Genomic DNA, 25,361 nt, shown 5'->3' with positions numbered 1-25,361 from the left:
TTTTTTTTTTTTTTATGACTTTTGTCTTTGTCTGACTCACCCTGGCTCCGACAGGACAGGATGCAGGATGACTTGCGGCGCTCTGCTGGGAGGAGCCTCCGGAGTGACATCTATGGAATTACAGAAAATGTTAGCATTGGCATTAGCATTGACTTCAGCAGAAACAGGAAGAAATATGTCTGGTGCTCTTCCCTGCACATACATGATTAAAAAAAAAATTCAAACTTGCAAACTTTGATATCATGACAAAATTGGTTCACCCACTTTATCTGCACACACCCTCCATGAAGAAACTCAATGCAAGTGCTACGAGTCAATCTTGAGACAGTTTCGACATTTATAGGCCACACACTCATTTCAACGTTCTCCCAACTAATGGAGTAACACCCTTCCACCCCTTCCCACCTTAAAAACCCACTAAATTGGTTAAATGCCAAGGTTTCTATTTTTCCTGAAGTGTTGCATCCTATTCCCCGAACACACCCTCAAAACAGCATAAAAACAAAACAAAAAAAAAAAAAAAAAAAAAAAAAAAAACTAACTAAAACCTCACAGAAAAATTCTAAGTCTACACTCAGACAGTTTTAAGTCTCGGTCCAGCATCCTGTCAAAAATGCCATCACAAAGTTTTTTGGCCTCACCCGGGGCACCATTCGATTTGTGCACAACTGCTGAAACTGAGTTCCCAGGGCTGCCAATGTAAATAAAGGTTGCGCCATTAGCTTGTGTCACAGATCAACTGGAATAATAAAAAGCACTGCAGGACAACCAGCACACAACAGCTAACTCGCTTGTGGCAAATGCTAATGAGGAAAAGGCATTAGTGGGAATAAATTGCGTCCACAAAAGTCAAATGTAAAAACAAGCACAATTAGAGGACTCTTAAGTGGACCATTAGCACCAAAGTGGAGGAATTAGACGGATCCTGCACATTGTGTGCCTGTTAGTTATTGCTTGGACAAAAAAAAAAACAACAACAACATAAAAACAAACTTGAAATAGTTTCAAATCATTGACACCAACCTGTGCGGATGCGTGGGTGGAAACATACGATTGTTAAAAGTGCCCATTTGTTGACTATTAAAAAAAAATGTTGATAAAAGGAGGTGTGCCTTATCTGATGACTTGTCCAAGGGGCTTAACCTTTGTGCGCTGAAAAAAATGAACCCTCTGGTTCAATTTGAGCCAAGAGTTGGCGCCCTCTTGGAAGTGTGATAACTAAGTCATTTCTAAATAATTTTTTTTTACTTTCGACCCCTCAAAATGTTCAGGGGCTTCAGACCTATCCATACGTATAGTTTTTATTATTTTTATTTTTTTTATTTTAGATGCCCTCTATGGACAATAAAAGCAATATTGTCCTAAGAGCAAATCTATGATTTATCTATATATAAAAACAAATTCAAATTGGAATATTCAATATGATCAAATTAGGGCCTTAAATATGTTAATAAATCATAACAAAAATTTTTGGAACAATCATTTTTTCAATTTCAATTTTTTTGCAACACTGGTTCAATTTGAGCTAAGGTTTGGCGCCCTCTTGGAAGTGTGATAACTTAGTAATTTCTGAATATTGTTTTATTTCCAACCCCTCAAAATGTTCAGTGGCTTCAGACCCATTCATACATGTATAGTTTTATGGACTCTATGGACAATAAAAGCAATATTGTCCTAAGAGCAAATCTAACTGATAATCTATCTATCTATCTATCTATCTATCTATCTATTTATAAAAACAAATTCAAATTGGAATATTCAATATGATCAAATTAGGGCCTTCAATATGTTAATAAATCCCCCAAAAATTGGGGGGGTAAGGCCCATTTTTTGACAATGGCAATTTCAAAATTTTTATGACACATGAGTGAAATGAGCCAAAATTTGGCAAGTACGAACAGGACAGGAGGTGTTTCACTTTTGGTGGCATGTTGACGAGAGTACACTGCTTCAATATTTTCAGTTTTCTGAACATTTTTATTTTATTTTATTTTATTTTATTTTTTTTACGTTTTTGGGTGGTGTGGCAACTCTGTGTAAATGTTGAAGTGGGTGCATTGTCAAAATATGTTTTGTTTTGTTTTTTTGGTTTTATTCCCCCATAAATGTTGAATGGTTGTTTCTTTTTTTACATTTGTAAGCGTGCATATGGACGAGAGGTGCGCTAATGTTGAAGGGTGTGTCAATATTTGAGAAATGCTGAGAATTTTCTGGACTTTCACCTTTAGCATTTTTGTAATTTTTTTTGGGGGGGGAGTGGTACTTTTTTTTTCGGGTGTGTATACGTGAGAGAGTTGTGCTATTGAAAGGAGGTGCGTTTCTTCAATATTTGAAGAGAGAATTTTCTTTTTGTTTAACAATTGGGGTGCGCCAACTGAACTTGAAAGATTGCCTTCACATGCAATCAAATGACCGCAGTGCTTCCAATTTGCCAATGAAAACCTGCTGACAAGCGTTTGAAACGAAACAGGCAGCACGTTCCCCGCCATGAATGGACTTCACAATCAAAGGCGTGCGTCTCTTCCAGCACATAGTGACAAGTCTTTCAGCACCGCGGCCCTAATTGCCTCCCACACGCGTTGCTGAAATAAAAAATATGATTCGGAGAAAGTCGAAAAGTGCCAAGACGGACGCTGATTTCTCGCCGGTTTGATGAGCAGGCGCCAATGCGGTGCCATCCAAACAATAGCCGACAGCAAGGGCTGGATTAAAGAACAACAGAGACCTCAAAGAAGCCAACGGACGAGTTTTTTTGTCAACATCAAAGACAACTTCGCTCTTCGGGGAACCGCCGATGTGGACTTTGCTCATCATGCTTCTTCGTTTTCTGGCCTGAAAATTCTGCTACCGGTCGATACGTCACTCAATGCTTTCGGTCCTGATTACATTCAAGAAATGCTCATTGCAAATAAACCCCGAAGGGTGGCTGAGGTCTGCAGACTCGGGCCAATTATTGCGCCCGCGGTTCAAAGCAAGCACGGTGAAGCAGCCTTTGGCTGTTGTGCTGCACACAAATGCAGTACGCTGCCAATCGAAGTGAAGTCAGCCCGCAGTGGAAATGTTTTTAAAATCACGGTTCAAAATGAAGCTTATTTTCGTCATGCCAAAACTAGGAAAAAAAATAGATTTTGACATTAAAAAATAATTTTTAAAAATTGAAAAAAAATGTTGAATGCTGAATTTAAAAAAACAAAAAAAAATTTAAATTTTTTTTCGTTCTGCCTTTTTTCCCAAAGATTTTGGAGGTTATTATTTTTCCGCAATGCAATTTTAATACGCAGAATTTTACTATTTTCAGGCCCGGCTGGTCCCAAACCACCGACTGCCCACTGCCACGCCCCTAACCTCTAAGCCCCACCCCGCACTCACTCTGCTGTTGCATTGCGTCGAATCTGCAAGCCATCTTCCACAAATGTTAGTCCGTGTTGGCCCACTAGCGTCAACAAAAAGCAACACCCCTGGTTCCTGCCGCCACACCAACCACCAATCCCCCTCCCCCGCCACCGGCTGGCCTTCTTTCAAGCCCAACGTCAGTCATGTTGGCATTGACGACGACGCTGCGGTGACGACGTGGAGCAAACTGGAAGCTTTTTGCACCTGCGCTCGCTGAATGCGTCGCCTTACAACACTTAATTGATGTAATCAAAGACGCGCTCGCCACATTAAAAGCCACTTAATGCCTTCTGACTCACAAAAAAAAGAAGTGCGCACCCATGAAAATCAGAGCAATGTTTACAGTCTCTGTCTCGTCTTGATCCCAACCTCCAAAAGTCTTGGTCTCGTCTCGGTCTCGACCTCCAAAAGTTAAGTCTCGTCTCGGTCTCGTCTCAGTCTCGACCTCCAAAAGTCTCGGTCTCGGTTTTGCTCTCGTCTCGGCCTCGACCTCCAAAAGTCTAAGTTTCATTTCTGTCTCAGCTTTGGTCTCATCTCAGTCTCGACCTCCAAAAGTCTTGGTCTCGTCTCGGTCTCGACCTCCAAAAGTCTAAATCTCGTCTCTGTCTCGTCTCGGTCTCGACCTCCAAAAATCAAAGTCTCATTTCGGTCTCAGCTTTGGTCTCATCTCAGTCTCGACCTCTTGAATTCCAAAAGTGTTGGTCCCGTCTCGGTCTCAACCTCCAAAAGTTAAGTCTCGTCTTGGTCTCATCTCGGCCTCGACCTCCAAAAGTCTAAGTCTCGTCTCTGTCTCGTCTCGGTCTCAACCTCCAAAAGTCAGTCTCATTTCGGTCTCAGCTTTGGTCTCATCTCAGTCTCGACTTCCAAAAGTCTTGGTCTTGTCTCAGTCTCGACCTCCAAAACTATTGGTCTCATCTCAGTCTCGGCTCTGGTCTTGTCTATGTCTCGACTTCTAAAAGTCTTGGTCTCGTCTCGGTCTCAATACTCTGGTCTCGACAATGCCTTGGTCTCGATTGGTGTGGTCTTGACTACAACACTACCATATCATGGGTACTCGTCCAGTATATATGAACTATGGGTAAAAAAAAAAAAAAAAACTTTAAAACATCACCTTTATTTTTGTATTTTGTGTGTTAGTCCCATTCTATGTGGCAATAATACAAAAGGGTCGTAACATAATTGGGCGCACCCGAAGCAAGACTCATACGACGAGTATAGTAGCATGTGAAAGAAAATCCAAGGCGACTTACCTGGAAATATGAACTGCTGTTTGTATTTGAAGTAACTGGACGCTGGAGAGAGACAAACTGCCGTTAGGACTTAAAGATTCTTTTTTTTTTTTTTGTACGTCAACAACGATGAACAGACTCAAGTTTGTCCGTTGATTTAACGTGACCAACCGACGAAGAGGTTGAAGCACCTTTGCTGTTGTTCGACACGACCAAACGTAAGCCTCAGTCTCTACTGTCCGACTTAGTCGTACCGTTCCCGCTCAAATGAAAAAAAAAACGCCACCAACCGGTCAGGTTGAAGTGCTTCTGCTGCCGCGCCGACTGCGGCGAGGGGTGCAGCGGCGAGGGCGGCGTGGCGCTGCTGGGAGGGGGCGGCGCCGGAGACGACGGCGTGGATGACGTGGTGGACGACGGGTTGCTGCTGGAGTCCGGCTGGTACGGCGGCGCCATGTGATCCTGGCGACACCAAGCAAAACAGAAGACCAAAAACCTGATTGCGAAAGGAACCAAGACCACATGGAGTCTTCAAAGACCTCAACTTCACATTTCCGTAAAAAATAAATAAATAAATTTGAATGTACAGGGTTTTTTTCCTGGCTCAAATAGAGGCAAAGGTGCCACTACCAGTCTTATTTTAAGGTATGGGTACTCGTGCCGGTGACAGGTACAATTATCGGCCGCCCTCCTGCAGCCATTTTACGATCAGGGACTAGAAATGAGAAACGATATGAATACAAAGTTGCCATTAATTTCATGCAATTTTAAGGAAAAATAAAATATTGGGCTATATAGGTCTTTCTTTTTTGGGTGGAGTATTTACTAGTGGTATCGGCATTTTGGTATCAGTCGCGGTTGTCGCAACCAGGAAATGGCCGTGTGCAACGGTTGCTGTGTGATCGGTTTCTTCTTCGGTACAATTAAGTTTGAAAAAAAAAAAGAAAAAAAAAGAAAGTGGTTTCTTCTCCATTGTTGCTTTGGGTCTTTCCGGTGCACTGCTGTTGATATAGCGCCCCCCATAATGGCGCGACGCTGCAACTGCAGTTAAAATATGTAAATATGTAATATATGCCGATCTCAATCAACGCAGTTGGAGCGCTGTGTCGAGCGATATCAGTTAGATATCAGATATCAGTGGCGTCTTCAAAGACCCTAACTTGTGTTTTTGTTAAATAAAATAAATTTAAAAAAAAAAAGGGATCTAGAGTCTGTCTTGATTTATGTGGCTCCAATGTATGAGTTTTCATTAAAAACATTTTGAATCAATTCAGTCTTCGACGAATCTCAAATTCTTTCTCAAACATCAGCAACAATTCTGCATTTGTTCGACATTTATAGGAAAACTTGACACACAATTGAGTAGGAGTGTGAATTGCCGAGTACCTGGCGATTCGATTCGTATCACGATTCATAGATCACGATTCCATTCAATACCGATTAATCCCGCTATAATTCTCTAAGTTGATTATTGCGATTTTTTTAACCTAAATTTAGAAAATACAAATCAGTAAACTTGTACATGTAAGATTTGTATGAAAATGTATTATTAATTTATCTGAAACTTGAGTCTTAAAACTGTGAGCCACTGTTTTTAACAAACCATCTGTTGCAATCTCTTTGATGTTTGAACAGCATTGAAATAAAATATTAAGGCGTAAAGTTCCATGAATATAACATTCTTCCATGCTGAACGTGTGACTCCTAACCCGAAGTAAGACGCTTTGTTGAATATGTCGATTTAAAAAAAGGATGTTTAAATATCCTGCGATTGGTTGTCAACCAGTCCAGGGTGTCCCCCGCCTACTGCCAGGTGAGATAGGCGCCAGCACCCCCCGCGACCCTAATAAGCGGCCAAGAAAATGGATGGATGGATAGATGGATGTTTAAATATCGATATTGCGCTGTAATATCGCAATATATTGCCGAATCGCTTTTTTTTTTTTTTTTAACACCGCTATAATTGAGTGCCCTCATTCACAGAACATCTATGTATTGAAAACATCAAAGACTAGGGCTGGGTCTAAAATATTGATATATCGATATATGGAATGGATATTCCTTTTCATAGCCCAATATCGATTCATAAAAGCATGAATCGATACTTTTAATAGAGCTTTTTCCCCTAATAAATGAATGTGCCAAATACGCCTCCAAAAGAAATTAAAAAAAAAAAAAAAAAACGCCCGGAAAGCGCCACATAAACATTGTCAAGTTGTCAAACAACATCAAGTGCTGCTTTTTGAAATAAACGTGCAATTTCTAGAGAAATTGCGCGGGAACGCCGAAAGTTGGTGGATGTGGAATGCTTCATTGTTATATAGGACTGGATTTAAAATATCGATATAAAATCGATATTCCTTTTCATAGCCCAATATCGATTGATAAAACCATGAATCGATACTTTTAATACAGCTTTTCCCCCCAATAAATTAATGTACCAAGTACCCCCTAAAAGAAATAAGGTAGGAATTGGACATAAAAACACAAAATGTAGATGCATAATTATGTACTATGGCTATGTCTCTTACAATACAGGTAAAATCACTTTTATTTATTTATTAACCACTTGCGTTCTGGAAATCGGTTGCCCATCATGAAACTCTTTCCATTTTGTTCGTGTCTTTACGTTTTCTCGAAGCAACTTCCACATTGACCGCCACACGGCTGACATTTCCGTTGACGCGCCACAGCGGTCGCCATGGAAACAGGGCTCGTCGCGGAGGAGGAGGAGGAGAAGATGAAGACGGAGAATAAGAAGGCCGTTTCTCAATTGCGAAACACATCGGAGTTGGGGGAGGGCTCACGAGTACGCAATCCCCCGGCCGGGTCATACCAAAGACTATAAAAATGGGACCCAATTGCCTCCCTGCTTGACACTCAGCATTAAGGGTTGGAATTGGGGGGTTAGATCACCAAATGATTCTCGATTCTGCTCACCACTCCCTCAGGGTCAAATGCGGAGAACAAATTTCACCCCACTACGGTGGATGTGACAATCAGTGGTGGTTGAATCCTTTTCTAATCCTTAACCAGCGTTCTTAGAGGAAGTACCTTTTCAAAGTACTTTCACAGGAAGGCTGAAGAGTTTAGCAAGTTCATGGTACTTCACATTGAGACACGGCCAATGGGAGAGGAGGAAGAAGAGGACAAGGAGGAGAGGGTGACGAATGAGGAGAAGGAAGAGGAGGAGAGAAGACGATAACCATGATGAAGAAGAGCAAGAATTAGATGAAGAAAAAGATGAAGAAAACAAAGCAATAGAATACAAAAAATAAAAATAATAGAAGAAAAAGATAAACAAAAAAGAAAAAGAAGAAAAGAAGAAAATGAAAAAGAAGAAAAAGAAAGAGAAGAAAATGTTAAAAAGAAGAAGAAAAAGAAGCAAAAAAGAAAGAAAAAAAAGAGGAAAAAGAAGAAAAAGAATAGAAGAAAAAGAATAAAAAGAAGAAAAAGAAGAGAAGAAAAATAATAGAAGAAAAAGAAAAGAAAAACAAGAATAGAAGAAGAAAAATAATAGAAGAAACAGAAAAATAACTAAAAGAACAAAAAGAAAAAGAATAGAAGAAAAATAGAAGAAAAAGAAAAATTAAAAAGAAGAAAAAGAAAAAAGAAAAGAAAAAGAAAAGAAGAAAAGGAAAAAGAAGAGAAAGAAGATGAAAATGAAGAAAAAGAAAAAGAAGAGAAGAAGAAAAATAATAGAAGAAAGAAGAAGAAGAAGAAGAAGAAGAAGAAATAGAAGTAAAAGAAAAAGCAAGAAAACTAAGCAAACGAACATGAAGATGAAGAAGATAAAGACACAAAAAAAATAAGTGGAGGGCGCGTGCGATTGTTGTGGACTGACCTTGTTGATTTTGTTGGTTTTGGGCAGAGTCTGACTGACGTGCAGGTCGCTGTACCTGAGCGGGTTGTTGATGTCGCACGGCACCGACTCGGTCCGCACCAGACGGGCCACTGCCGACAAAAAAAAACAAAACATGGACGACTGTTGAAAAGCGTTTCTGGAGACCATGCAGCGTCCTTTCATCCCACCTTCAAACATTCGTTCGTTATCGCACTCGAAAATGCTAATTTGGATTCAGCTTCAACAACACAATTAAGCAGATATTAATTAATTAGCCTTCGTTACCTTGAGTTATTCCTTGGTGGTCTTCTCAACAGACAGAGAAAAAGAGAGAAAAAAAAAGTGAAATGATGGAATTTTCTTCAAAAGCATTGATGATAAAAGCATCTGCACAAAGCGGACAAATTGGAAGCTGCTTTTTTTTCGTGTCCTGCTGAATGATGATACAAAAAAAGTGACGCTCCGTTAGCTTAGCATCCACACTAATTAGCTTAGAATCCACGCTAACATGCCGTTAAAAAAAAACAACAACAACAACAACAACAACAACAATGGCAACTGAAAAGTTTGCATCTCCACATTGCGGCACAAAAATCAATCAGCGCGTTTTGATTCAAAATAAAATAAAATAAAAATAAAAAAAAACATTTCAACTTTTTGGCTGACTCCGGTCAAGAATTACACGGATAGAAATATTAACCTGAGACAAATAATAGAAGAAAAACACGCTTCTTCAAACATGTTTCTCTCTTTTCCTCGTTTTAAATATATTCAAAAAGAAATCACGAGAAAAGGCAAATGTGTTTGTTTTTTTTGTTTTTTTTGCTGTTATTCAAAAAGAAATATTTTTTGTTTGTTTTTCTATTGATGAACAAAAATCACAAAACGGGTGATGCAAACTTTTTCATTGGACAATAAAATTAATGTGTGCGAGATGCCTGAAAATGATGCTGAAATGTGGAATGTAGATAAATCCATCACCTACAAATATTGTGAATTAGCCTACTTTTTTTATAGCTGCATTTAAATTTAAATTATTTTTTAATATATAATTAGATATATTGAATATTATAAATATTATATATATATTATATATATTATTACTAGATTATTACATTATAAAATAATTCGTTAATTAATTAATAAGTAATAATTAAATAATAAATAAAATAATAATAATAATAATAATAATAATAATAATAATAATGCATTAATTATAGAATTAATAATTAACTAAATTTACATTTATTTAGGCTACATTTTTACAGATGCATTTAAAAAAAACACAGGACATACTATATATATATATATATATATACAGTATATATATATATATATATATATATATATATATTTATTTTTTTTTATTTTATTTTTTTTTTACTTGAAAATGGCAATAAAATGGTACGTTTTTAAAACATTTTTCAGAGGTTTTTAACTCAATGGCTTTCAAAAACGTATACATTCATTCTATTTTAAATGTTTTGTGTCCCAAAGACGTTTTTTATGTTTTGTTTTTTTGAATACTAGAGCATACAGAAGGCTTTGACGCAGCTTCTGACCTGAAGAGGTCGCTTAAAGCAATGGTAGTTATTATAATAAACAGCCAGCAGGTGGCAGCAGAGTATAAGAGATCAACCAGAGCCATGTAGAAAATAAAGCTCAATTATTCACAATTCTAAATTGATTTGTGAATAACTATTTTTCCTCATGAAAGAAGAGACTTTAATCTTTCTTTTGGTAGGTTCCATGTTTTTATAGCAATAGGACCCAATATTGTGTGGGCCTTGCAAGATCGGTCCAAATCCAGCAAAGTAGACGGTAGTGAAGGGGGTTGCTTCACTCAAAATGGCTGCCAGTCAATGAGTTAAATAGAATGATGTGACGTGTTTTTTCTTTTACCTTTGAGGGATTCCCGGCCGCCTCGCTGGATGATGAGTAGATGGCAGGGCGGAGCTTCTTTGGTGCATTTATTGTGGCACTTCAGCCTAAATGTGTGCGCACATGGTTGCACTCAATTACGGCAAAACGTACAATTCAATACAATCGATTCATCCCGCAATGGACGGATGAAACATTTACAAATAATACAGCATAAATACAAACCGATGCTTCATTTAGCGACCTCATTTTTGTATTCAAAGCTATGAATGTTCTCTATAAAAATGTATTTTTTTTTGCTCATAATTTTTGGCTGTCTGGAACAAATGGATCTGGAACAAATGGATCTTACATTAAGGCCAGATTTTGGATTTTGTACGATTCGTTTTGACTGTCTCGAATGGATTCATATATATTATATATATATATATATATATATATATATATATATATATATATATATATATATATATATATATATATATATATATATATATATATATATATATATATATATATATATATATATATATATATGTATTTATTTTTTTTTACAATAGAATAGAATAGAATTCAATGGCAACTTTCTTCTGTACTCACTTTAAGTGAGTACCCCAATGGATGCACCGCACCACACTGCCCCCAAGAGGCCATAACACACAGGACCAATCAGTATTAGTTCTTACTGTTTTTTCAGTTGCCATTATTTGAGTTTATTCGATTCTTATAATAAATATATTAATATATATAAATAAATATATCAAAGCAAAGGTAAGAATGTTTTGTTATTGTCACAAATCTATACAATAACCTTTTGTATTTCATGAAATTTTTGGATATGGACTCTTCATTCAAAGCACCCATTGAAAAGGAATTGGAGAAGGGGTTAACTTTATGCAATATATATTTTTTAACAATCGGCACATCAATCGGTAATCTGTATTTTTTTTCTGCCAAATATCGAGGGGTGCACCTTTCGATCGGTGGTAAATCGGCCTTTATTAATTTTATTTTATTATTTTATTTTACTTTATTAATTACCTTAATTTTGGGGGATCGGGGGGACATTTAAAAATAAATCTCATATCTCTGCTCAGATGGTCTGAAAAAGTATTGTCTTCTGCTGAGATGATTATTTGACTTTTATTTTTTTATTTGAGAGAAATACTTCATGTGCAGTTAAACAAACCGTTTGCGTGATTTCACAGATATTGGTCAATGTTTTTCAATAAAACAAATTGGAACACTGAAAGTGGATGCTTATTGTTAAAAGAAAATATATATATATCGGGATCGGCAAAAATCGAGATCGGCTGGTCAGACTTTTTAAAAGATCGGTGATCGGAAAATTGCGATCGGTGCACCTCTAGAAATGTATCAGTATCGGCCTCCAAAAAACACATATCGGTTGGGCCCTAAACTGTATATCAACAACAAAATCAGCAAAGGTGAGGTGGCGACGTACTTGCAGTTTTTACATTTGAGTCCAAACAGCATTCCCTTCCCACACACCGTGCATGTCTGTGACATCCAGTACTTGGTGGAAAATCTGCACCAGAAAAAGAAGAAGAAGAAGATAATGAAGATGATGATGATGATGATGATGATGATGATGATGATGATGATGATGATGATGATGATGATGATGATCATGACGGCGGGAAGAATCGCCGCCGGTGACATTTTTTTATTTATTTATTTTTTTTATTTGATTGAACATATAAACAAATGAACAGCAGAGATAAGAAAAAAAACAACAACAATCAAAAGAAAAGAAAATCCCAATAAAATAATCATTCAATCAATCATAACTTACATGTTCAAAAGGGAGTAGGAAGAAGTTAGAAACTTATCTAGTCCTACCCCTTTTACTAAATATATTTAAACTTATTTCATTATTAATACAATTCTAATTTACTATTATTAAAATGAAATATATAAACCAAGTTATATATATACACAAGTGCACTTAAACATATTCACATTTGGAAGCGGTGCCTCTCAATCTGAGCGACCTTTTAACGTTGACTCTGATCAAGTAGAAGTGCTCACATCATTTTTTTTGTTTTTTTTTTGTTTTGTTTTTGTTTTGACAGCGGGTGAAATTGTCCAATAAACTTTCCAGTATGTTTAAAGAGAAGTGTAAAATGGGAAAAGCTGGAAAATAAACAACACGGGATTAACTGGAAAACTGTGTGCATATTTTTTTTCATTAGTTTTTTATTTGTTAATTTTATTATTATTATTATTATTATTATTATTATTAGATTTTTATTTTATTTTTTATTATTTTTATTTATTTTTTATTATTTTTATTTATATATATCTTTTTTTTTTCTTTTCTTTTTACCGGAAAATGAAAAATGATTGCAAAAAAGGGAGGAAAAAATCCATAATCTGTGTATATTTTGCAAATATTTCAAATGGCAAAATATCTATTCACATTATGGGGGGGGGGGGGGGGGGGAAATTCCTGTAAAAATCCCCTGAATAACACTTTTTTTTTTTGTTGGGGGGGGATCCCAAAAAAACACGTCTACATTTTGAAAATTCTGAAAAATTGTTCAATAAACACTCTTGTTTTGTTTGTTTTTTTAACTGAAACTGAATATTGGCTTCAAATATCGGTTATCCGCCTCCTTGACTATTAATAATCGGCATCGGTTTTCACATTGTGTTTATCAGTACCAAGACAATACCTAAGGGTTGTAAAAAAATAGAATCACTGATCCATAATCACAGGCATAGAAAAATATTATTTATTTAATTTTTCAACCAGGATTTCAAAGCATTATATTATATATATTATTCTTCATATTCTTCGTCAGAAAAATAAGGTTGTAAATTCCAAATTTCCATTGTGGACAACAGCAGAGAAGGACCACCCACCACTGATCAAAATAAAAAAATAAATAAATTGTGCGCACGCACCGACTCTGTTGCGGAGGTTTGTGGGAATGCTGGCCGAGTTAGGCAACAGCCTGACTCACCTGTGTTTGATGGAGTTTCCCAGATCTCGTCGGGGGATCTGCGGGGACCAGCGAGGCACTGACAGCGTGTCTGCACAACGGGAGACAAAAAAAAAAAAAAAAAAAACATCAAACACTGGCATCAATGATCGTGATAACAAAATGGATTTGAGGTGAAAAGATTCATTCATTGTCGTTATTTCTGATAACCGATGGGCGTCATTAAACTTCAATGTATCCAAATGCCGGGAATATTGTCTGATTGCTGCAGTCGTCCATGAAGGAAGGCAGTGATCAATCCGTGTATCATTCATTTGGGCGTTTTTCCAAACATAACAGGACGTACAAAAACAAGAACTACGACTTGTTTTCTCAATATTCGTTAGAAAAAGTACAACGAAGAAAACGGAGAACGACTCCTTTTACCATTTCGTGCAAAAATGGAAAATGGGAAACACGGAAAACAGGCAATTTCATCCATTTTGGATACTTGCACTTGACGCAAGTTGCGTGGCCCAGAAGCCATTTTTTTTCAATTGTTTTTGAATTTTAGATTTAGTGTTTTCCATTTTCGTTTTTAAAAAAATAAACATTTTCGTTTTTATTTTATTGAGTTAATGAAATTGTTTTTTGAATTTTACTTTTATTTTTTGCAGTTCTCATTTTTTAAAAAGCATTTTCGTTTTTATTTTATTTGTTCATGAAATTTTTAGAATTTAAATTTTAGTTTCTTTCAGTTAGTTTTTGTTTTTTAAAAAGCATTTGCGTTTTTATTGTATTTCATTAAGAAAATTGTTTTTTAAATTTTCTTTTTTTTCCACTTAGTTTTCGTTTTTTAAAAAGCATTTTTTGTTTTATTTTATTGCGTGAACAAAATTGTTTTTTTGAATTTTAGTTTTATTTTTTTCAGTTAGTTTCCATTTTTTTAAAAGCATTTTCGTTTATTTTATTTTGTTAAGGAAATTGTTCTTGGAATTTTAGGTTTTTTTTTCATTTTTCATTTTTTTTCTAAAAGCATTTTTTTGTTTTTATTTCATTTCGTGACCAAAATTGTTTTTGGAATTTTAGTTTTTTTGTTAGTTTAGTTAACCTTGCAAGCTTCATCCCACTGATTGTGATTCTCCAGCCCAGGACCGTTGCTGGCCCATTTGAATTGATCTGCTCGCCAGCGTATTGATTTGCTTTTTTTTTTTTTTTATTATTATTTTAACGATGGCGATAACGAGCGCTCGGGACAGCTGCTCCTCGTCAAAGCGCAGTCCGCCGCGGTGACTCGCTGACAGTTAATCTCATCTTGATGGCTCCACATTGGAAAGGCCGCCCCCTCTTCCTGTTCCCGCAAGCCCCCCCGGCGGGGCCGCCGTCGTCTCTCGGCGCTCCGATGCGCGGCTCAATTACACTCAATCAAGACGATAACTCAATCGGGAGCACGCGATTGGACGCCACTCAGCTGCTTCGTGTGCGTGCGTGCGTGCGCATGACTTTTCTCTCACGTACGCCACCTCTGTTGCATTTTATACGGGCTGCTGTTGGAAGGCCAGGATGAGCGATTAATCGGAAAACAGAGTGCAAATAGCGCAGTTTTGAGTTGCATCAATGTCGGCGACATGTCTGCCGATTGCCCGTTTGGCTCAGTTCCAAACGTCCTTTCCAAGACAAACGCCTGGAAAGGGAGGGCTGGACTGGCCATCTGGCGTACGGGGCAGACACCCGATGGGCCGATCTTTATTTATTTAGCTATTTATTTATATTTTGGATTTAATTTTCAAATTATATTTTTTTATACCCGTTTTTATTTTCACATTTAGTCATTTATTTATTTATTTATTTGATTAAATTTTGGAATTATTTTTTTATATCTCTTTTTATTTTTACTTGTCATTTATATTTATATTTATACATTCATACTAGTCATTTATTTATTTATGTATTTATTTATTTAATTATTTATTTATAGTTTGATTTCATTTTTGAATTTAATTTTTTATATCCATTTGTATTTATTTATTTATTTATTTATTTATTTATTTATACTTTGATTTAATTTTTGAATTATATCTTTTATATCCATTTTTATTTTTGTATTTGTATATTTATTTATTTATTAATTTTATTTAATTTTCAAATTATTTTTTTATATCTCTTTATTTTCACTTTTAGTCATGTATTTATTTATTTATTTATTTATTTATTTATTTATCTATTTATTTATATTTTGGATTTAATTTTTGAATTATATTTTTTATATCTGTTTTTATTTTCACATTTAGTCATTTATTTATTTTGAATTTTGGTAAGAAAAAAAACAAACAAAAAACAAAACGGATATTCACTTGTCAGGCTTGACCGAAGCAGTCCGAAGTGAACGAGGTCGTTTTTGCTGTAATGTCTCATTTCGCCGATCCCGTCAATGACATCACTGATCAATCGATCGCGTAAAATTTTGACATTACAGTTTATCGGAGATTTTGCGCAAAAAATATCGTCCGATTTCCGGTAAGCGTTCCGCTTTCTCATGTGAGACACCGACCTCTTGTCTGAAAGGTTGGTTTTGTTTTGGTTTTTTATTTTTTTTTATTTTGATTTTCCTAACATGAATCGACTTGGATTTGGTCCGGACGGATTTGTTTTCCTTGCTCACCGTCGGCGCGAAGCCACGTTTTTCCCATGTTGTCCCGCATTTAAATTTAGCACGTCCTCCGAGCCAATTTGGAGGCGCCGAGTCTCAATGGGACCCCCCGCCCGCTCGCCCGCTCGCTCGGTCGCTAGGAGACGCGTGACGCAAGGCGGACGAGACGAGCGACCGGCGGGCGGCTCAGTGGGCGGACGCTTTCTAGTATCTGACGTCACCTCGCAATACAAATAACCAGAAGGACGTTGGGGCCGTTTATATATCGCCGAGCGACACGTCCCACGCTCACTTGCTGTGTGTGCGTGCGTGCGAGTTCAGGTGCAGTTCAACAAGTTACCAAAAATAGCTTCCATGTCTTTTTCATTCACCCACAAATTTGATCGTTTGTTTTCCGTAATTGGGCTAAAATACACAAAAAATGAAAATATGAATAAAAAATAAAAAAAAGTTATTGTTTTTGTTGGAGGAGTTGGAAATAATTGATAAATAATTAATTTTAATAATAATAATATTAAATTAATTATTTAATTTATTTAAATATGAATAATTATTATAAATATAATTGCACATTTGTGCTTTTATGTATGTGCACTTGCGTACATTTCAGTCTGTGCTTTTTTTTTTTTTTTTACTTTTCTGTTTTTGTTTGGAGGAGCGAGGTCAAGACATAGCTAGCTAGCTAGCTCGAGACATAGCTAACTAGCTAGCCAGCTCAAGACATAGCTAGCTAGCTGTTTGCTGCATTTGAGGATGGTCGGAAGTCGGAAATATCCGAGTTGAAACTTCCCAGTTCCGACCTCAAAGCATTCGACGTGAAACTAAACAACCAAAATGGCGGATAGTGATAAATTGTTTTTTTTATTTTGGTCCTCAAAACTCAATTTGACCTCCAGGAAACTTACCTTTTTGCAATTTTGCTTCATTTATTGTTTTAATCTTATTTCATAAGCATTCCATACAGTTAAGTAGTTGACCGTATAACTTCATGCAGGGATATAGCGGTAATACGTACGTTGCGTTACATTAAGTTTTGGCGAATATTTATGAATGAAAAAAGCTATCTAGTTTTATACTCGAGTGAATTGTGTTTTGCCATTCAGAGTGACGTCACATTGTAGTCCGCCGGTGAAGTCGGGGTCCTTGGTTTTTTTCCGACTTCACAAGTGGAATTTCCGAGTTCAAGGGGGCGTTCCCGGACGCACTTCCTGGTTTGAACTCTGATATTTCCAACTTCCGACCATCCTCGAATGCAGCATAAGTCTCTAGCTAGCTAGCTAGCTCCTATGTCTCACGCTAGCTAGCTATGTCTTGAGCTAGCTAGCTAGTTAGCTATGTCACGAGCTAGCTAACTAGAAATGTCACGAGCTAGCTAGCTAGCAATGTCACGAGCTAGCTAGCTAGCGATGTCTCGATCTATCTATCTATCTATCTATCTATCTATCTATCTATCCATCCATCCATCCATCCATCCATCCATCTATCTAGCTAGCTATCTAGCTAGCTATCTAGCTAGCTATCTAGCTAGCTATCTAGCTATCTAGCTAACTAGCTAGCAAGCTCAAGACAGAGCTAGCTAGCTATTTCTCTAGCTAGTTAGCTATGTCTCTAGCTAGGTAGCTAGCTAGAAGCTAGATAGATAGCTAGCTCAAGACATAGCTAGCTATCTAGCTAGAGACATAGCTATCTAGCTAGCTAGAGAGCTAGGTAGCTAGCTAGCTAGCTAGCTCAAGACATAGCTAGCTATCTAGCTAGAGTCATAGCTATCTAGCTAGCTCTCTCTAGCTAGCTATGACTTGAGAGATATATGGATGGATGGATGGATGGATGGATAGATAGATGGATGGATGGATGGATGGATGGATAGATAGATAGATAGATAGATAGATAGATAGATAGATAGATAGATAGATAGATAGATAGATAGATAGATAGATAGATAGATAGATAGATAGATAGATAGATAGATAGATAGATAGATAGAAATAAAAAATCATCTGTCCAGCCGCTTTTACATATGATTGACAGTCACAGTGAGTTTGACCTTTTTGATTTTGTCTTTTTGTCAAAGTGTAAGATTTGACCGTATCTGCAGTGTGTGACAACTTTTGCTTATGATTTTTTTTTCATCCAGCTAGCAGGTTAGCGCCTCGGGTGGCAGCTCCAGGCCGTCCGTCCGAGCCTGGCCCGGGGCGGGCACGTGGGCGTCCGCCATCAATTTTGCACCCCCCAAACGCAATTGCTGGCATGAAATTGTTTGTGCAGGCTGCGAAAATGGGAGAATGGCGGCGGCGGCGGACGCGTTCGGCCTTTACCAGGCTGCAGGTGTGAGCTTGGCGCAAACACATCACCAGCGCAATAACCCGCACGTTCAAGCAAGACAAATGAGCTTTGGAAATGTCACATCCGATTGTCTTTGGTGTTTGTGAAAAACAGATTTGGTGGCTTCACTCAAGATCCAAAATGTTGCACAGCTTGCAGACTTCAAAAGTGGCTCCAGTCTTCATAAAACGCGTCAATAAAAGACTCGCAAGTCATATTACGTTTACAAAAGCCATCAAAAGAATAATCGGTCTTTGACGTTGGGCTACAACTACCAATTCTTTTAAAAAAAATCGATTAATGTGACAATTGTTTTCTTCATTTAGTCCAGTAATTGGAGTTAAACAACATTTTATAATTTCAATCAAAAGTGGAAAATGATTTCAGACTGACTGTGCAGAAAATGAAAGAAAAAAAATCATTTCCGTAATCAATCAATCGATTAATCAGATTAAAAAAAACATTGACGTATTTTTTTCAATGACATTGTTGCAAATCAACAGTATACACAAACATAAATGAATTACGATTCAGTAAGGTGTTTGTTGTGTAATGTGAGGAAAAATTGGCAAAAATGATCATCGTTTTCCAAAGTAAAAGCAATTGTTTTATTTTGGTTCAAAACAAAAAAAAGAATTATTCCACTACAGAAATCGGAGAATATTTACCATTAAGGATCTGAAATTCACAGAATATGGAGCATTTTACATGGAAGAAAAAGATAAACAAATCGATTTTCAATTTCAGCTAATTTGATTATTGATTAGTGATAGATTAATCGTTTCATGTCCGATTTAGTTACTGGTTTGATACTTAACATCCACCAGAAAATTGGCAAAAAAAAAGAAAAAAGAATTTGGGCCATTTTACATGGGGGGGGAAAAAATGAATAAATCGATTATCAATTTAAGCTAATTTGATTATTGATTTGTTGTAGATTAATTGTTTCATGTCCGATTTAGTTACTGGTTTGATACTTAACATCCACCAGAAAATTGGCAAAAAAAAAAGAAAAAAGAATTTGGGCCATTTTACATGGGGGGAAAAAAAATGAACAAATCGATTATCAATTTAAGCTAATTTGATTTTTGATTTGTTGTAGATTAATCGTTTCATGTCCGATTTAGTTACTGGTTTGATACTTAACATCCACCAGAAAATTAGCAACAACAAAAAAAGAATTTGGACCATTTTACATGGGAAAAAAAAAGATAAAGAAATTGATTCTCAATTTAAGCTACTTTGATTATTGATTAGTTTTAGATTAATCGTTTCATGTCCGATTTGGTTACTGGTTTGATACTTAACATCAACCAGAAAATTAGCGCAAAAAAAAAAAGATTTTGGACCATTTTACATGGGAAAAAAAAAGATAAAGAAATTGATTCTCAATTTAAGCTAATTTGATTATTGATTAGTTGTAGATTAATCGTTTCATGTCCGATTTGGTTACTGGTTTGATACTTAACATCAACCAGAAAATTAGCAACAAAAAAAAAAGATTTTGGACCATTTTACATGGGAAAAAAAAAGATAAAGAAATTGATTCTCAATTTAAGCTAATTTGATTATTGATTAGTTGTAGATTAATCGTTTTATGTCCGATTTAGTTAATGGTTTTAATACTTAACATCCACCAGAAAATTGGCAAAAAACGAATTTGGACCATTTTACATGGGGGAAAAAAGATAAACAAATCGATTATTAATTTAAGCTAATTTGATTATTGATTAGTTATCGAAAATTGGCACACAAAAAAAAAACTTAAAAGAACGCAAAACAAAAAGAAACTAAAATTTGAAAATGTCTTCCGATTCTTTGAACTGGCTCAGTTTCAACTGATCGTCTGCAAACGATTTAGTGACTTTCCTCCTCTAAAACTTTTTGCCGCTGTGAGTGTTCTGGAAGAACCAACAAACAAATGTGGCTAAAATGTGGCTTTGGACAAATCGGGACCTCCCATCGGCGACAAAATCGTTTGCGTCGTCGACAGCGAGCCCGATGACAAAGCGTCACAGTGGGACGTCCCGAGTACGCCGTGACGAGTACTCCACCTCTCGCACACAAATGCCGTTTTTTTTGGTCTGCCGGCACAAAAATCGATGGCTATACGTCAGCTCCTCCCCCTTCCTTTGACACGGACTCCATTATTCACCCGTTTATTCCTCAGTTCCCCGCCGCGTCCGCGTCTAATGCGTCATTCCCGTCCAACGCATTAGCCGCGCGCAAGCGGCTCCTGTCGCGCGCCCGCCACGTCCGCCTCATTGTTCACCGCTGGCAATTTGCAGCCCAGGCAGGGCCACGCTTAACATATTTCCCGGGGAAAAGCGGGAGATGGATTATGGAGATGAGCACGATTATCGGACGGAGAGACAAAAGGAAGAAAAATAAATAAATAATCAGCTTGGAAGAATTTTCTTCTCACATGGAGATTGTTTTTGATGTTTACGGGAACACAAAAAGTTTACGTTTAGGGATTCACGATAATGCTGTTTTCAACTGATACCCATAAAGCAATCCTTTAAAAAGTGCCGATGTCGATAACTGATAAGTAAGCCGATAACTGTTTGCAAAATTAACTTAAATACAATTGAAATCAAATTGGTCAATAATTGCCGATAGTTATCAGTAGATTTCTCTATTATCTGGTTTATCTGTTTGACATCAAATTAGCCGATAATTGACAATAATTTTCAGCAAATTTCTTTATGATCTGGTTTATCTGTATGATGTCAAATTGGTCAATAATTGCTGATAATTATTGACAAATTTCTTTATGATCTGGTTTGTCTGTATGATGTCAAATTGGTTGATTATTGACGATAATTATTGGTGGATTTCACTATTATCTGGTTTGTTTATCCGTTTGACGTCAAATAGGTCGATAATTGCCAACAATTATCTGCACATTTCTTTATGATCTGGTTTATCTGTTTGACATCAAATAGGTCGACAAATGCCGATCATAATCGGCGGATTTCTCTTTTATCTGGTTTATCTGTATGACATCAAATTAGCCGATAATTGACAATAATTTTCAGCAAATTTCTTTATGATCTGGTTTATCTGTATGATGTCAAATTGGTCAATAATTGCTGATAATTATTGACAAATTTCTTTATGATCTGGTTTGTCTGTATGATGTCAAATTGGTTGATTATTGACGATAATTATTGGTGGATTTCACTATTATCTGGTTTGTTTATCCGTTTGACGTCAAATAGGTCGATAATTGCCAACAATTATCTGCACATTTCTTTATGATCTGGTTTATCTGTACTACCTCAAATTGGTCGATAATTGCCGAAAATTTTCGGCAAATTTCTTTACTATCTGGTATATCTGTATGAAATCAAATTGGTCGATAGTTGCCGATAATTATCAAACAGTCATCGGGGAAAAATACTTGTTCAATAAACTTTCATGCAAAATTTAAATGGATTTGATTAGTCAATTAATTGTTTGAATAATCAATAGCTTAATCAATTCTAAAAATATTCATCAATAATTTTGATTGGAATTATTGAACACTAATATTGAAGATTATCGGATCATTTTGGACCCGATTATCAGGACAAATCTACTGTTATCAAAATGTAAATGGATTTGATTCGTCGATTACTCGGTTGAATAATCGATAGATGAATCGATTCTAAACATATTCATCAATCATATTGATTGGAAATATTGAACACTTTGATATTGAAGATTATCGGATCATTTTGGACCCGATTATCAGGACAAATCCACCCTGAGCAAATTTTTTATAAATGTGATTAGCCGATTAATAGATTGAATAATCGATAGATTAATTGATTCTAAAAATATTTGTCGATAATTGGACATATTGAACACTTTAATATTGAAGATTATTGGATCTTTTTGGACCCGATTATCAGGACAAATCCACTCAATTTTAGTGGATTTGATTCGGCGATTAATCGGTTGAATAATCAATAGCTTAATTCCAAACACATTCGATAGTGACAGCACTAAACATAGTATCAAAATAAGAGCTTGATATCGATATCGTTTGTCTAAAAAGCCAATTTTTCTCCGGATTTTTGTGCAAAGCGACCGAATTTCTTCAAACGTAATAAATGTTTGACTGCTTGCAACCAGAGAATGAGAAAAAACGGTAGAATCAAACTTTTGTTTTGTCTCTCCTGGTGGTGGAAATAATGACAGAAGACGATCGCGTGCGTCGGTCTCACTTGCAGAGGGCGTTTCGGCGTGCACGGGCGGCGTGGAGGGCACGAAGGAGGGGAAGAAGAAGAAGGATCGGAGGGAGCGCTCGGTGTGCAGGGGCGAGCGCTGGCTGGGCAGGACGCTGGGCAAGTTCTCGCAGCTGCCCACGCTGCCGTGGATCTTAAGGTTCAAGGGCTTGCTCTTCTTCTTGGCTCTGAGGGGGGAAGAAGAAGCACACAAAACACATTGGTGACCACCAGGAGGAGTGCGACGATTATTTCCATGTTGCGATGAATCGCGATACTTTGTCTCCCAATAGATTTTCGATAAGACTACGCCAAGTATATATATTTGCAATTCATATACAGCCACTGTAACGGCTCTGTTGTCTTGACTTATTGAGCAATTTCTTGGCGAGCCACTAGGGGGAGCATCTCATAAGATTGGCGGGGAAATGGATGCAAGTCTTCAGGTGAACAAGACTCATCAGCTAACTTTGACTTGTGGTTTGTTTTTGTTTTTTGTCTTTATCTGTCCAGCAACTGACTCACTTTTGCATACATTTCTATGAAAAACGTGGATTATAAATAAAAATATATAAAAGAAAAGTTTCATGCTTTACAGCAGTTGTAAACAAGTAAGAATGGTTTTATTATTGACACATAAATATATAAAATAACGCTGTATACTTCAGGAATTTTTTTTATATGGACTTGTAAGAAGAGAATCTTAATAGCGAAGGTTTGTGTGTTAGTTCCACCCATTGAAAAGGAATTGGTGAAGGGGTTCATTTTATGCATTAAAAAAAATGCATATCGGTTGGGCCCTAAACTGTATATCAACAATAATCGGAGAAGAAGGTGAAGTCAGTCAAGTTCATTTTATGAATAATATATTTTTAAATAATCGGCAGATTAATCAGTAATCTGTATTTTTTTTCTTCCAATAATTGATACCGGCCATTGGCCTAAAAAAAAAAAAAAAAAAAAAAAAAAAAAAGAAGCATATTGGGCCCTAAACCTGTATATCAACAATAATCGGAGAGGAAGGTCAAGTTCATTTTATGCATATTTTTAAATAATCATCAGATTAATCGTCAATCTTTTTTTTCCTGCCAATAAATGGTATTGCCATCGGCCTCAAAAAAAAAAAAAAAAAAAAAAAACGCATATCGATTGGGCCCTACAGCGGACGTCAGCTCTCGCAATGAAGGAAAGCGGTGGTTCGTTTGCGTCAAACCAATCGCGCCTCAGGAGTTACTCAAACGTGTGCGTCTTTCAAAAAAAAAAAAACAAGTGCGAGGAGGTACGAGCACAGCGAGAGTCACTTTCATTCATCGTTAAGAAAAAAAAGTGACAGTTGAGCGAGCCAGCCAATTAAAGCGAGGAAGCGGCGGGTTAGCGGTTAGCGTTCCTCCCTTTGTCAGCTGTTCGGATGAGGGAGGCCACTTAAGGCGAGGCGCCTTTCAACGCCGATGAAAGGTCCTCGGATGCGGCGCAGACGTGAAAAGGGGAGGCGAGGGGAGGACTCCCCGTCTTTCCGAGTGGATCCCGACTTTCATTCAGCCTCCGACGCGACACGCGCACGCGCCCAGCACCTGCTGGCAGGAGGCAAGAGTGGGGGGGCGGGGCTACGTGGCAATGCTAGTCGGAGTCTTTTCATTTTTCCAAGACGCTTTTGTTGCACGTGACATTATCGCAATGATGATACTTGCCATATATTATGCTGCAGCCTTCATTTTTGTGTTAATTACAAGTCGTTTATCATCTTAATGAGTATTTCATCCAATTTTGCGACGGATAAATTGTCCGACTTCAATCAAAGTGTTTTTAATTGACTCGCTTGCCACATCTCATCAAGTCCATCCATCCATTTTCTTGACCGCTTATTCCTCACAAGGGTCGCGGGGGCTGCTGGCGCCTATCTCAGCTGGCTCTGGGCAGTAGGCGGGGGACACCCTGGACTGGTTGCCAACCAATCGCAGGGCACATCTCATCAAGTCCCCTCATATAATCCGTGGAACCGTGTGCCGTCACCACGGCAACGCCAGCGGTCGCTTTGGGCACCACGGAAAATCTTGGAAATGACAAATTCAATATTGAAAATGTCAAAAATGTTGAAATTGTTGTTAAAAATGTTGAAAATGTCAAAAATGTTGAAATTGTTGTTGCTAAAAGTGTTGAAAATGTGGAAAATCTTCGTCTTATCAGTCTTGATTTCATTTTGCTTCCCCATCGAAATGGGATTCATCCTTTATTTTTCTTACATGGTCACAAGACTGAACTGTTTAGTTTTGATTTTTGTGACTTTTTTCAACATTGTCAAGTGCTGCTTTTCAAACTAGACGTGCAAATTCCGGAGAAATTGCGCGGGAATGCCGAAAGTTGAATGGCAAAATTAGTTAGAATTCAAATAATAATGTGAAATGACATTGAATATAATGGCTGGTACATATTCGGGAGAATAATTATGATATGAAATTGAACTTGGGCTAAAATTTTGCTCGAACCGGGATGCAAACCCTGGACCCCACGCATTATTAGGCATGCGCTCTGACCACTGAGCTAATTGAGATGTTAAAAATCATGAAACATGGCATCATTGCAGTGAATAAAATTATCAAAATGGGACTCGTCCTTTATTTTTCTTACACGGTCACAAGACTGAACTGTTTAGTTTTGATTTTTGTGACTTTTTTTCAACACTGTGAAGTTCTGCTTTTCAAACTAGATGTGCAAATTGTGCAGAAATTGCACGGGAATGCCGAAAGTTGAATGGCAAAATTAGTTAGAATTCAAATAATAATGTGAAATGACATTGAATATAATGGCTGGTACATAATTGGGAGAATAATTATGATGTGAAATTGAACTTGGACTAAAATTTGCTCCAACCGGGATGCAAGCCCA

At 36.9% G+C, this 25,361-nt stretch overlaps 1 protein-coding gene across 2 annotated transcripts in view; it reads right to left on the bottom strand.

Moving 5' to 3' along the window:
• ksr2 (kinase suppressor of ras 2) overlaps nt 1-25,361 on the bottom strand; it is a 77,758-nt gene that overhangs the window by 21,167 nt on the left and 31,230 nt on the right. For both annotated transcript variants that reach the window (XM_077521965.1, XM_077521967.1), the window contains 9 exons: nt 22,479-22,666; nt 13,335-13,404; nt 11,810-11,893; nt 10,366-10,451; nt 8,749-8,769; nt 8,464-8,573; nt 4,913-5,081; nt 4,644-4,685; nt 41-110 (listed from right to left, as the gene is read on the bottom strand). In XM_077521965.1, coding sequence (XP_077378091.1) covers nt 41-110; nt 4,644-4,685; nt 4,913-5,081; nt 8,464-8,573; nt 8,749-8,769; nt 10,366-10,451; nt 11,810-11,893; nt 13,335-13,404; nt 22,479-22,666 — 840 coding nt within the window. The remainder of the gene's footprint in view (nt 1-40; nt 111-4,643; nt 4,686-4,912; nt 5,082-8,463; nt 8,574-8,748; nt 8,770-10,365; nt 10,452-11,809; nt 11,894-13,334; nt 13,405-22,478; nt 22,667-25,361) is intronic.

The sequence above is a fragment of the Festucalex cinctus genome, chromosome 5 (genome assembly GCF_051991245.1).
Source record: "Festucalex cinctus isolate MCC-2025b chromosome 5, RoL_Fcin_1.0, whole genome shotgun sequence".
NCBI classification, from domain to species: Eukaryota; Metazoa; Chordata; class Actinopteri; order Syngnathiformes; family Syngnathidae; genus Festucalex; species Festucalex cinctus.
Note: the sequence above shows the minus strand (reverse complement) of the source record. Positions and strands in the feature narration are given on the sequence as shown.